Source organism: Anneissia japonica, unplaced genomic scaffold (genome assembly GCF_011630105.1).
Source record: "Anneissia japonica isolate Jap-2015-1 unplaced genomic scaffold, ASM1163010v1 scaffold3074_len109439_cov131, whole genome shotgun sequence".
Classification (NCBI taxonomy): Eukaryota; Metazoa; Echinodermata; class Crinoidea; order Comatulida; family Comatulidae; genus Anneissia; species Anneissia japonica.
In genome coordinates, this window is record NW_022697677.1 from 2,185 (window position 1) to 16,254 (window position 14,070).

The window sequence follows — 14,070 nt, forward strand, 5'->3', positions numbered from 1 at the left end:
CACCACAGGTTTTAAATATATTCTTCTTTATAATCTGATTCATTCCTGATGCGAATGCAGCTTATGAAATAAACATTGAAATGTAAATATCAACTCAAATTTTCTAAAAGATATGTATAATAAAATTATAGATGCACTACCACTCAAATCAGTCGTTGGAAAATGAAAAATCAAATTGTTAATAACGTAAATACAATTTATGATCATTGAATGAAAAATAACCATAGGAAAATTCATTAACAGACTAATTAGGTAAAAAGAGAGGAAACAAAATTATAAATTGTGAACAAAGTTATAATAATAAAATAATAATAAATAAAACTTGAAAAATGGTGATACCATCACATATCATAATATTTTTAAAATTTTTCATTTTTTTTTCATCAATTGAGTGGCAGTGCATCTTTAAAATATTATAGGTTGTTTAATTCACAGAGAGTAAGATTACTCTTTACTTTTCTCTTGTTTTGTCTCAACTTTTTGAAAGTGATCGACTTCAACCTTAACTTTTATTTACTTTTTTTTTTTCTTTTTTAAGGCAACTACTTTTTCGTATTAAAAGAAGTAAAGATTGTGCCAGTTCTTTACTTCTTGAAAATAATAAATTAAAATAAGAAATTTAAAATTAACATAAGATATTTAAGAAAATAAAATAAAATAATATAATAAATATCAAATAAAAGGATACAAAAAACCAAGAAATCATCTTACTAATTGACATACATATAAAGATATTCTTTGTTTATAATTTGCATATACCATATAAATTTCAATAATTGTCACTGGAGAGTCGGAGACTAGCAATTTGTTCAGTTTGTAAATATTACAACCATAAAGTAAGAATGGTTTCTGTAACATAGCACCATAAAATATATCATACACATCAAAATATAAAAAAATAGGATCAAAATAAAACAAATTCAAAATATTTTGTAAACTCTTCTACTATAATTATAAATATTTTTGGATAGCAGAGGAGAATACCACAACTTTATATACCACTACATATTAAAGAATATCAATTTTGGGTGAGTCTCACCCTTTTTAGATTTCTCCCATATGATGATTATTAATATTAATAGACAGAAAAACTCAAGGAACCTTCAGCGAGGCTGTCTACTATATATATCAGACCATTATGTGGGAGAAATGAAAGAAAATGTCATTCTAGTAGTACCAAAGGTAAAGTTGACAAAAGTGCAGTAAAAAATTAGCATATAAATGTATTTTTACCACAATGTCTTCCTCTTTTAGATTCAACATAATTTTCACTGGAAATCTGATTAAATATAGTCATCTATTAAAATCTAAAAAGGGAGAATCATCAAAAAAAATTGCCATAGATAGTGTTGACATTTGTAAATTCAAAAGTAAACTCACAAATGTCAACACTATCTCTTTTTTGTTTGTTGTCACAGTACTAAAGTTCACATGTATTTTGTTGGCTACAAGTAAAAGAAAGACTGATTAATGGAGTAAAAAGTAATAAAATTATATATCTTTAGAGTTGTAAACTAACCTTTTAATAATTGATCATTTGCCACAAAATGTAAGTATTTCATATAAATTACAGTATTTGACAGTGTTCAATAGTATAGACAACACATAGGGAGATATTGAAAATGGTAAAAGAATTGCAACATTCTCTCACGTTTTGATGCCATATGTGTGTTCAATTGTTGTGTTTTAAAGTTTTAAACTGTCTTCGAGCTTTTAAAATGGGAACATTATCCTATAATTGTCACCCTTTTTGTCTCAAAATCGACTTTTTTAACCATATTATTTCTAACATAAACTTTTATATTCCTACATGACCTTCTATGTAGGGCCGGTTCTTCTTTTAGGCATCTATCAATTTATTTTTTTTTTCCAGGAAGTGTTTGGTCAAGATATTTTTGTGGAAATACTTTATCAGTGCACAGTTTAAAACTAACACAACATTTCAGAGTGGAATCAGAGTCAAAATGTGAGAGAATGTTGCAATTCCTTTGCCATTTTTAAATTGCCTTATATATGTCTATGCCTCATCTATACGTCTATGTTAGTGAACACTGTAAATACGGTAATTCATATGAAATGCACATAATTTATATTTTATGGCAAATGATCAGGAGTAACCAAACAAAATAGATGTGAACTTTTATAGTATGACAAACAGAGCTACAAAAATGAGTTCACAGAACACTATCTGCATACGTTATTCCATAATTGTCACCATTTTTGTCTCACAAACAACTTTTTTTAACCATATTATTTCTCACATAGTCTTTAATATTTTTCCATGACCTTCTATGGAGGGCCGGTTCTTCTTTTAGGCATCTATCAATTTCTTTTTTTCCAGGGAGTTGTTTAGTCAAGATATGTTTGTGGAAATGCTTCATCAGTACATCTTTCTCATTTTTATTCCATGGCACATGCTTTTGCTTTCTTGACTTCATTTTTTGGTTTGCAGAGCATTTGGCTGATTCTTTTCTGTCAGTCGAAACAATATTTTCTATACTATGCAAGCTTTCAACACTATGTTCTTGAAGTTCGTCATCATCTTCAACTTCATGCTCCTCCTCGTCCACCTCAACAAGTTCTGTAATAATTTGGTAATGAGAAGACTAAATAACCTTCCAAGTTTAATAACTAAATTGAAATGCTAGAATTATATGAAAATGTCAATTAAACTAAGCAAAGTTCATTGTCAGTACAAGAGTTTTTTTTTTGCCTAATAATTCGTTAAATAGTGAAATGCAGGAAGTTAAGTTTGAAAACAAAAGTAGGGTGACCATTGCATACAATTTCACAAAATTGAAACCAATAAAAAAGAATGATATAGTATCAACCATCAGCTTAACTAATACGTAATATGTCTGAATTGAATTTCAAACATACCTATAACAAATTTTTGACTCATTGCCATACATTCTATGTAATTTTTTTAACTGTATAATGTAAAATTAACTATAATTTTCTGGTCCTAGTCAGAGGTTTTCAAACATAATTTAGTATGAATATGCATGCATTTGAAAGTTTATTTAAAAATTTCACCAAAAATGGCAAAATTCTACTCATTAGCAACAGGCATATAATGATTGAAATATGAATAGGTTTACGATACACAATGTATATAGTTCTGAAAATAACTGTTAAGCTTAGTTCTTTTCAGAACTATATACATAGTTAACATAAACCTTACAATAATATTTGATGACATACCTTCTTCATCTAATGGGATGTCGTCTAAACTTTTCGATGGTGCTAAAACTCCTTTTTCCACAGCAAGAAGTATCTTCGACACCTTTGATACTTGAAGGACATTGTCGGGTAGCCGATAGTAGTTTCTGTGGACTCTTAAATCGTGACCCATGAAATTCGCAACAATGTCTAACTCATGTTCTTGTAAATTGAGTATTTGACATAATGTTGCAAGTTGCTTTCTTAATTTGGTTCCACGCAATGTTTCTGGGTTGTCAGCTCCACAGGTATTGCTGTACTTTCGCAGAACATCACTGGCTCGGATATGTCCTAGTGAACTAAAATATGTCCGGGGAAATACAAAAGGATTTTGCGGTTTCACTGTTTTTGGGCGACGGGCCACTACCGTCTGAAGCCATCCTGACATTTCATCTGTCAAAAGAATAGGCACAGTTCTGCCTCTCTTCCCTTTTACTTCTACTCTTTTTAGAGTTTTGCACAGCTCCTTCTCTACTGGGCTAAGTGATTGGGAAACAATAGAATCTGGCAAGCGGTTGGTGAACTTGAAGTCTTCCAACTTCATTTTGGATACCTCACCTGTTCTTCTACGGTTAAACAAAACTATCTGTGCCAATGTTACCTCAGCAAGGTTAATCCAAGCTTCTTGAAAGTCATTTGTGTTTTTGGTATCATTCAATATTGAAAGGTTTTTGTTCCCAACTTCCTTTAGTTGATTTGTTAGTCTCATTACATCATTTGTTAGGGGCAACAGTTTGGGGCGATTCCTCTTTGCATCATACATGGTTCTTAAAGCAACGGACGAGACAAAGACACTCCATTCACTTTGAATTCTTTTTGAAAATGCTTTTGCATTTTTGTACATCTCATCATCATTAATTTCACTAGCCTGACCTTGCACGATTTTAGCAAATTTCTGCAATGTATGGCCTAGTTTTAGGGCTAAAGAGGGTGTTTTGTACACCATATTTTCATCAAACCCTGCAACCCTCTGAACACCTAATACAACATTGCGAAATTCTGCTGGTTTCATAAAGTCATGCATAGACGCATTTGGTCTCTTTGTAATTATGCGCAAGTCAATGAGCAGACGTGCAGCTTCTCGCATTTTGGTGCGTATATCACAATGTTGATCCACATCGTGCCCACATTTCATAAAATGTCTCTGTGCGTTTTCTAAAATGAGTGGATCATTCTTTGCTACTCGAGATATGTCATCATTTGATAGTTTCTGTGTTACTTGATATAGACCTAATGATGTACCTTTAGGTGGGGGTACTAGTAGTTTGCTTGACAAAGCAGGCCTTGAAGTATACTTAACCTTATCTATTGCAGACTTATGATGACAGTCGTGTTTCCATAAATCCGTTCTAATAAAATAACCTAAACAAAACTCACATGGTCCGTAATCATCATATTTCGCATTTCCATGAGATGGACGGTATGAAACAATAAATTTCCCCTCTCCATTTCTGATTACTGAACAATTATGCCTGTGAGTTCCTTTGTTTCTTATTAAGTCCATCATATCACTCTTCTTTTTCCTGTCTTTTTCATTCATAATTGCAATTACGTCTGGTTCTGTATGGTGTTGTTCTCTTAAGTGGCGTTGTATTTGGGAATAAAATTTCGAGCAATATATGCATGGAAATTTCTTATCAAATACCCTCTGATTTTGAATATTTGAGGTACATTGAACAATAATCTTGTTATCATTTTTTTGACTGTCCTGTAAAAAAAAACAACAAAGAACAACTTGATGTATGGTGGTGTATATGAATGCTTATGATCACATAAACACACAAATATTATTATTTTAAATAGTTCACAATGTCACCATTTAATGCAAATAATCACATAACAAACACACAAATATTATTATTTTAAATACTTCGCAATGTCAACATTTAATGCAATTAATCACATAACAAACACACAAATATTCTTAGAAGTTCACAATGTCACAATTTAATGCAAATAATCACATAACAAACACACAAATATTCTTAGTTCACAATGTCACCATTTAATGCAAATAATCACATAACAAACACAAATATTCTTATTTTAAATAGTTCGCAATGTCACCATTTAATGCAATTAATCACATAACAAACACACAAATATTCTTAGTTCACAATGTCACCATTTAATGCAAACAATCACATAACAAACACACAAATATTCTTATTTTAAATAGTTCGCAATGTCACCATTTAATGCAATGAATCACATAACAAACACACAAATATTCTTAGTTCACAATGTCACCATTTAATGCAAATAATCACATAACAAACACACAAATATTCTTAGTTCACAATGTCACCATTTAATGCAAATAATCACATAACACACAAATATTCTTAGTTCACAATGTCACCATTTAATGCAAATAATCACATAACAAACACACAAATATTCTTAGTTCACAATGTCACCATTTAACGCAATTAATCACATAACAAACACACAAATATTCTTAGTTCACAATGTCACCATTTAATGCAAATAATCACATAACAAACACACAAATATTCTTAGTTCACAGTGTCACCATTTAACGCAATTAATCACATAACAAACACACAAATATTCTTAGTTCACAATGTCACCATTTAATGCAAATAATCACATAACAAACACACAAATATTCTTAGTTCACAGTGTCACCATTTAACGCAAATAATCACATAACAGACAAATATTCTTAGTTCACAATGTCACCATTTAATGCAAATAATCACATAACAAACAGTTTGCAAACAAATAGTTTGCAATGTCACTAGTTTTAATTCATATCATCAAATACCAAACACACAAATATTCTTTTTAAAAATATTTCAAATATAGGCATCATCACAATTTTTGTTTGTTAAACAAACAAAAATTTCCTGTGGGTCTAGCTAAACCATCTTTCAATGTAATTTTACAATAGTTAGATACATACCTTGTGATTCTCCTGACTGATTTTTGATAATCCTGGAATTTCTTCCTGGTCATCTGGGACTGATGGACTTGGTGGATTTTGATGCTCCTGCCTGATTTGTGATAATCCTGGAATTTCTTCCCCATCACTGAAAGTTTCACTGTTACATGTACTTGGAATCCAGGAACTATCACTATCCCTATTCATGCTAGACTGTGTATACCATGGTAGGAAAAAAAAAGTTAAGTTTAGTTATAATATTAAAGAGTTTCATCTGGTTTTGATCAATATAATAATAGTAGCAAGTTCTAGTAAAACCAAAATTGTATGTATGTGACAGTTTTGAAACGTTTCTAATAACAAATCTTCGTCAGACAAATGACTGGTGATTAGTTGTTACGGTTGGTTGACTTTTGTCGCCCCCTATGTGTTGTTTTTCCAGTCGCTTCAGGACATTTTAATTAATTGATTGTAGATGTAAGAAAGTTTGTAAAAGCCCTCTTCGCTGTTCGTATTATCTCCATGCCTTCTAATTTCAAGAGGGGGCAACGAAAGTCAACCAACCATAACAAATAATCACCAGTCATTTGCCTGAAGAAGATTTGTTAAACACATGTTCCCTAGGTTATGGGAAGAACTACCGGCTCATATACAAAATTCATTAATTCTAGATCCTTTCCCTGCTTTTTTAAATTCACTCAAATCTCATGTTTTATATTGAAACTGTTGGTCGTCTATATTTTATGCTTTTTTCACTTTATAAATTTTAAAGTTATATCTTGTTAATATAGTTTACTATATGTATATATATATTTATATATTTGTTGATACTTTGGGAGTAAGGTGCCTTAAATTTTGTTATACAGTAGTGATTAAGTTCACTTTTAGGTTCCTGCCTACTCCCTCAGTTTCTGTTTTTATGTATTTGTTTGTACTCTGTTTTTGGCAATAAAATAATAATAATATAACGTTTCGAAACTGTCACATACGTACAATTTTGGTTCTTATTTAGAACTACTATTATTATAAATAGTTATGTTTTATCATTAGTACAGCACAAGTAATTATATAATGAGATTAAATTTGGGAAATGCATTTTTCTATTGTTTTAAAGGAATCAAATGTAAAGACTTCTACATAAAATGTGCTAATCACAATGACTACGTGCCAAGCTAAACTTTTTGAAAACGTAATTTAATTTCAAATTTTCTTTGTCGACAGCTAAATAATTGGAAACAAAATCTGTTATAAACAAATATTTTTTTCCAACTTGATATTTTATAATTCCTCTGCTAATTTCCATTGAAAGCTGAGATACAACTATAACAACCATATTGACTAAGTTTTTCCACTAAAATTTTATTGAAAATTTTTAACATAAGTAATATCAAGCATGAACAAAAAATGTATTCCACAGTTGTCAAGGACCCCATATACTGTAGAGGGCATGGTAAAATAATTATTTTCATGACAATGCAGCTAATTACAACAGGTAACGATGACTCGCGGCATCATACATGGTCTTAAAAAATGTGTATATTGGTGAACCCAAGACCTAGATCTACCCACTATTTTTGAGACCTGTAATGGAAAATAATGTACTTTATAAATACCTCATCATCTGAGACTGATGGACTTTGTGGAATGTGATTCTCCTGCCTGATTTTTGATAATCCTGGAATTTCTTCCTGGTCATCTGGGACTGATGGACTTTGTTGACTGTTATTCTCCTGCCTGATTTGTGATAATCCTGGAATTTCTTCCTGGTCATCTGGGACTGATGGACTTGGTGGATTTTGATGCTCCTGCCTGATTTGTGATAATCCTGGAATTTCTTCCTGGTCATCTGGCACTGATGGACTTGGTGGATTTTGATGCTCCTGCCTGATTTGTGATAATCCTGGAATTTCTTCCTGGTCATCTGAGACTAATGGACTTTGTGGACTTAACTAGAGAAAAAAAAGAGCAAATGATATAATGTAATAATAATAATAGGGACATTCAGATCCATGACGTTAGCACACACGGTAACAGTGTGACTTGACTTCACCCAATCAAAAAACTCGCAAGATAACTTTTTTTTAAAAATTGAACAAAACACATTCAGATGTATCTATTTTTAACAACATGCACTCGATGATTAATTTAACAATGCTAAATTGTAACCCTAAATTAAGAGAAGCATCATGAACTGTCTTTCAAAGTTTAGCATTTTCTCTTCCTACCAACCAATATTGTTTTCCTTGGAAGGGACTGTTATATCAACAAATATTTTCTTTTATTTATGCCTAGTTATAAAAATTTTGATAAAGTAGGATAAATACCTCATCATCCGCTGATGGTTTTGGAAGATTTATCTGGAAAAATAAAGTTTAATAAATTATTTTAAATAAAATTATTTATGTCACTTTATTTTCTAAACTTGAATTCCTATTATTAATAAAATATTTACTGATTCATTCAAATTACAATGGTATAAACTTTTTAAATCATGATTATTTTGAATGTGTAAATTAATATAATATTAATAGTTTTGATAATAAATATAAGTGCGAGCAGTCAAAGAAATCTAGGTAAGTATATAAACACATCAGCGGACATTGCTGTTAACAATGCATTTGTACGGAAATTAAAACCTGTGCTTTGAAAAATTTTGGGTTAGATACGCCTAAACACCATCAGATTACTAACACCAACACTTGGGCCTAAAAATTGTTTGGCATGACTAAATTCACCATTAGATATAACAGTCATTTTTTCAGGCCTCGTTAGAAAAACATTTACTAAAATATAATAAATACCGTGTTATCCATTACTGGATCCATTGCTTTAAGTTTAATCTGAAGAAAAAGTAAATTATGTACTGTAAATAATAAATTTAGTTCAGTTTCCCCTTTTTTACCACTAAAATTTTAATTCCACTTTTTGTACTAAATACAAAAATGTAAATATATCTTTAAATTGATGATATACACGACCCCTTCATATTCTTGGAAATTTAAACGGCATTAATATTTTGTATACCTGCCAATTTTTCAATTGCTAATGTACTTGTTACCAAAATACAAGCGTAAGATGTAAATAAGGCACAATGCGAGAGACTCGATGTAATGTGTGTGATTGGCAGCTATTGGTTGTGTAAACATTTCAGCACTTTATAAAAATCATCATAAGAATGTCAAAAAAAAGAACTAACTTCTATTTAAAGGCTGATTCCCACTGAGTGCGAATCCTAGAATTCGCAACATGTTCAACGGAACGGAAGGAGCGATGAACATGTTTGATGTGAACATTCTATCAAACTAGCTTGAACGTACACTGTCACACAACAGAATCAGTGCTTGTGATTTGTTTTGAATGTGCTTGACGTTAAATTTGACAGTTGGTGGGAATCAGCCTGAATGCAAGTAACAAAATCTTTACTTCCTTGAAAAATTACCACATGGAGTATGAAGTAATTATGGAGTGCCATTATCAGCATCAATATCTATTACTGTATATGCCATATTCAAGCACTATCATTGATTGTTCAATGTTTTTGTGATAAATCATAAACCAAAAACTATATGTACAGTACTCACTTGATGTTCAAATAAAGATCTTGTGAGAGAATCTTCTTCATATTGAACTTTGTATTTTCCTGAAAAATCAAATTCTTGATAATGTTAACACAAATAAAAAATATTAAGGCTTTTAAAACATTAAATTAAAATAATATAAAATTGTTAAATAATTTCATTAAGCCATTACCCAAACTTGATTATTACGCAAAAAGTAAAGTCACATAACAGTAATCAGTCATAGAAAACAAAATATAGACGCCAGCTGAGTAAGATTCCTTTGTACATTTCAAATACAAAGTTTTGTGTTTTTAATGCAAAATAAAGTAATTGATAATGATCCTAAAAAAAGAAGACTGTCTTCTATCAAATGTGGTTTAAGACTATTTAAAGCAAACTTTAAATTCTTGTGTATCACAAAAAATATTTTTTTAAACCTTGATTAAAATTTGGAAAGATGCTTACCATTTTTAAAATCTTTCATTACTATGGCTGAATGCCAAGACCCATTTGGTGGCCAAAGGGCTATTACTGCATCACCAACTGAAAACTAAATGCAGTATTCTTTATAAATAGTTTAATAATACTTACTTTACGCAATTATAAAAGTTAAAATAAGTGTTTTTGCACCTAAAACGGGTATTGCTAAACCCCGCAAACCTCCAACGCAAACCCCGCAAACCTCCAAAAAAACACTGTAGAGCCCAACCAAACCACATGATAGTGATTGTATCATGTATTAGAGGACTCGATTGATATTTTAGTAAAAAAAAATTATAAGTTTATGTTCATAAGTATTATTTTTGGGGCAAAATCTTGATTTTTTGTTAAAAATACCTAAAAATACACCGCAAACCTCCAAAAATACCCTGCAAACACCATCCAAACCCAGTAAAAGTATTTGAATCATGTAGCATAGGAGTTACTAAGTATTTCAATTTAAAAAAAAATTAATTTTATATTCGTAAAACCTATTTTTTTGGGTACAAAAACCCCGCAAACCTCCTAAAAAACACTGTAGAGCCCAACCAAATCACATGATTGCAATTGTATCATGTATTAGAGGACTCGCTTGGTATTTCAGTAAAAAAGAATTATAAGTTTATGTTCATAAAAAATTAAAGTTGAGACTAATGAGTCATATCAGAGAGCATATTAATGGTTTTAGGGGGTATTGCTAAACCCCGCAAACCCCCGCAAACCTCCAAAAAACACTGTAAAGCCCAACCAAACCACATGATAGTGATTGTATCATGTATTAGAGGACTTGCTTGGTATTTCAGTAAAAAAGAATTATAAGTTTATGTTCATAAAAATTATTTTGGGGCAAAATCTTGATTTTTTGTTGAAAATACCTAAAAATACACCGCAAACCTCCAAAAATACCCTGCAAACACCATCCAAACCCAGTAAAAGTATTTGAATAATGTTGCATAGGAGTTACTAAGTATTTCAATTTAAAAAAAAATTAATTTTATATTCATACAACCTATTTTTTAGGTAAAAATGTCATTTTTTGTACAAAAACCCCGCAAACCTCCTAAAAAACTCGGTAGAGCCCAACCAAATCACATGATTGCGATTGTATCATGTATTAGAGGACTTGCTTGGTATTTCAGTAAAAAAGAATTATAAGTTTATGTTCATAAAAATTATTTTGGGGCAAAATCTTGATTTTTTGTTGAAAATACCTAAAAATACACCGCAAACCTCCAAAAATACCCTGCAAACACCATCCAAACCCAGTAAAAGTATTTGAATAATGTTGCATAGGAGTTACTAAGTATTTCAATTTAAAAAAAAATTAATTTTATATTCATACAACCTATTTTTTAGGTAAAAATGTCATTTTTTGTACAAAAACCCCGCAAACCTCCTAAAAAACTCGGTAGAGCCCAACCAAATCACATGATTGCGATTGTATCATGTATTAGAGGACTTGCTTGGTATTTCAGTAAAAAAGAATTATAAGTTTATGTTCATAAAAATTATTTTGGGGCAAAATCTTGATTTTTTGTTAAAAATACACCGCAAACCTCCAAAAATACACTGCAAACACCATCCAAACCCAGTAAAAGTATTTGAATCATGTAGCATAGGAGTCACTTAGTATTTCAATTAAAAAAAAACAAAAACAAAAACCCCGCAAACCTCCAAAAAACACTGTAAAGCTGTATTTTTAGGTATTTTAAACTAAATATCAAGATTTTGCCCCAAAAATAATTCTTATGAACATAAACTTATAATTTGTTTTTACTGAAATACCAAGCGAGTCCTCTCATACACGATACAATCATTATCATGTGGTTTGGTTTGGTTCTACTGTGTTTTTTTTTTAGGTTTGCCGGGTTTTTGTACAAAAAATGACATTTTTACCCCAAAAATAGGTTGTACGAACATAAAATTAATTTTTTTTAAAAACTAAGATACTAAGTGACTCCTATGCTACATGATTCAAATACTTTTACTGGGTTTGGATGGTGTTTGCAGTGTATTTGTGGAGGTTTGCGGTGTATTTTTAGGTATTTAAAAAAAAAAATTAAGATTTTGCCCCAAAAATAATCCTTATGAACATAAACTTACAATTCTTTTTTACTGAAATACCAAGCGAGTCCTCTAATACATGATACAATCGCAATCATGTGATTTGGTTGGGCTCTACCGAGTTTTTTAGGAGGTTTGCGGGGTTTTTGTACAAAAAATGACATTTTTACCCAAAAAATAGGTTGTATGAATATAAAATTATTTTTTTAAAAATTGAAATACTTAGTAACTCCTATGCTACATTATTCATATACTTTTACTGGGTTTGGATGGTGTTTGCAGGGTATTTTTGGAGGTTTGCGGTGTATTTTTAGGTATTTTTAACAAAAAATCAAGATTTTGCCCCAAGAATAATACTTATGAACATAAACTTATAATTTTTTTTTACTGAAATATCAAGCAAGTCCTCTAATACATGATACAATCACTATCATGTGGTTTGGTTGGGCTTTACAGTGTTTTTTGGAGGTTGGCGGGGGTTTAGCGGGGTTTAGCAATACCCCCTAAAACCATTAATATGCTCTCTGATATGACTCATTAGTCTCAACTTTAATTCCTTTGAAAAAAATGCAAAGTAAGGTTTTTGTTATTGTCACTGTACAGTGCATATTTTAAGTTTAAGCAACGTAAGTCACAATAGATTACTTAAATATCAATATTACTGTAAATGCATAAAATAATGGTGTAGTAGCACTTTTCAAACAAATTTTTATCTTCTAGAGTAGAGTTATGGTTATACATTAAAAAAAAATAGTACAAACTCTTATTGGCAGATGATAAAATACAGAGTTTCTTTGCAAATCTAATCTTGCGCCACTATTTTGTAATAATTTTTTTTTGTTACATATATTTGACTTAATAATAGCTTTAATGTCATAGAATTGATTAAATTTAACAACTACCTTATCCCTCTGCGTAGTGAGCCTTTTGCTTCTTGGCATGGTTACTAAAATAAGGAAAGATAATAATTATTTAATGACAACAGATTGTAATAAAAATTGTGTTGCAAACTGCATTAAAACTGTGAACATTACTCAAATTAGTAAAATTTAGTAACTGGAAATGATAATTTAATCATAAAAACCCACATTATAATAATGTCATAATATATTATTAATTGGAAAATGTAAAGGAATGATAATAGTGGGGTTTCCCTCACGAAATATAAAAAATAAAAGCCAATGATTGAAATCCTTTAATATAAAAATTATAATTGTTGTTTTCAAACTATTTTTAAGTCATTGGCACGATTCAGATTGGCATTGGGATCCAAAAAAATGTAATATTATATTATTATTATTTTTCACTAAAACATACCCTGGGGGAAGGGGGTTTTGACTGATGATGTACGCTTTTGGAATTCAATAAAACTACAGTAATGGTGATTCTAAAATATTATGCAGCAACCATTTATCATTTAAAAACCTTATTTCAAATTTGTATGAATTTTTAATTCCAATTGTTTTGGGGATCTATCAAATAATCTGGGTTTGAAGTTTTTGTGTCATTGACCAGTATGGAAAAAAAATTCATTATAGTTTTATTATGTACTCTTTAGGAAGTGGGCAGAGGGTCAAAAAACATGTTTTTAGGCCTTACCCATACAAAAAAGTTCTATAGAGCTCTATAGAATTCTATAGAACTTTATATAGAGTTCTATGTAACTCTATAGAGGCAAAACATTTCTATAGAAATGTTTTATAGAGTTTACGCATTCTATAGAATTTTAATATTTGCTATAGAATGTTGTATTCCACTCTATAGAAAATTAGTTTGTTGCACAATTTGTGTATTTGTGACCTACACTGGATTTTCAATAAATGCGTTATTGCAGAA

The 14,070-nt window shown here is 30.4% G+C and overlaps 1 protein-coding gene across 2 annotated transcripts; it reads right to left on the minus strand.

Moving 5' to 3' along the window:
* Window positions 1-727: 727 nt before the first annotated feature.
* On the minus strand, window positions 728-13,779 carry LOC117102315. Of its 2 annotated transcripts, XM_033242577.1 has the most exons (9): window positions 13,137-13,779; window positions 10,156-10,240; window positions 9,712-9,770; window positions 8,932-8,970; window positions 8,455-8,487; window positions 7,744-8,079; window positions 6,152-6,343; window positions 3,205-4,930; window positions 728-2,581 (listed from the first exon to the last, which is right to left on the minus strand). In XM_033242577.1, exons 1-9 carry the CDS (start codon window positions 13,173-13,175, stop codon window positions 2,226-2,228), a joined length of 2,865 nt encoding a protein of 954 aa, XP_033098468.1. In that variant the 5' UTR covers window positions 13,176-13,779; the 3' UTR covers window positions 728-2,225. The 2 variants fall into 2 exon arrangements, with proteins under 2 accessions (XP_033098468.1, XP_033098469.1); XM_033242578.1 differs by lacking the exon at window positions 10,156-10,240.
* Between the last annotated feature and the right edge of the window lie 291 nt (window positions 13,780-14,070).

Coding starts and splice junctions, on each gene's coding strand:
- LOC117102315 (XM_033242577.1), bottom strand. CDS start 13,175: ATGCCAAGAAGCAAAAGGCTCACTACGCAGAGGGATAAG. Junction 10,241..13,136: donor TCACTACGCAGAGGGATAAG/GTAGTTGTTAAA, acceptor TACTGCATTTAG/TTTTCAGTTGGTGATGCAGT. Junction 9,771..10,155: donor AATGAAAGATTTTAAAAATG/GTAAGCATCTTT, acceptor TTGATTTTTCAG/GAAAATACAAAGTTCAATAT.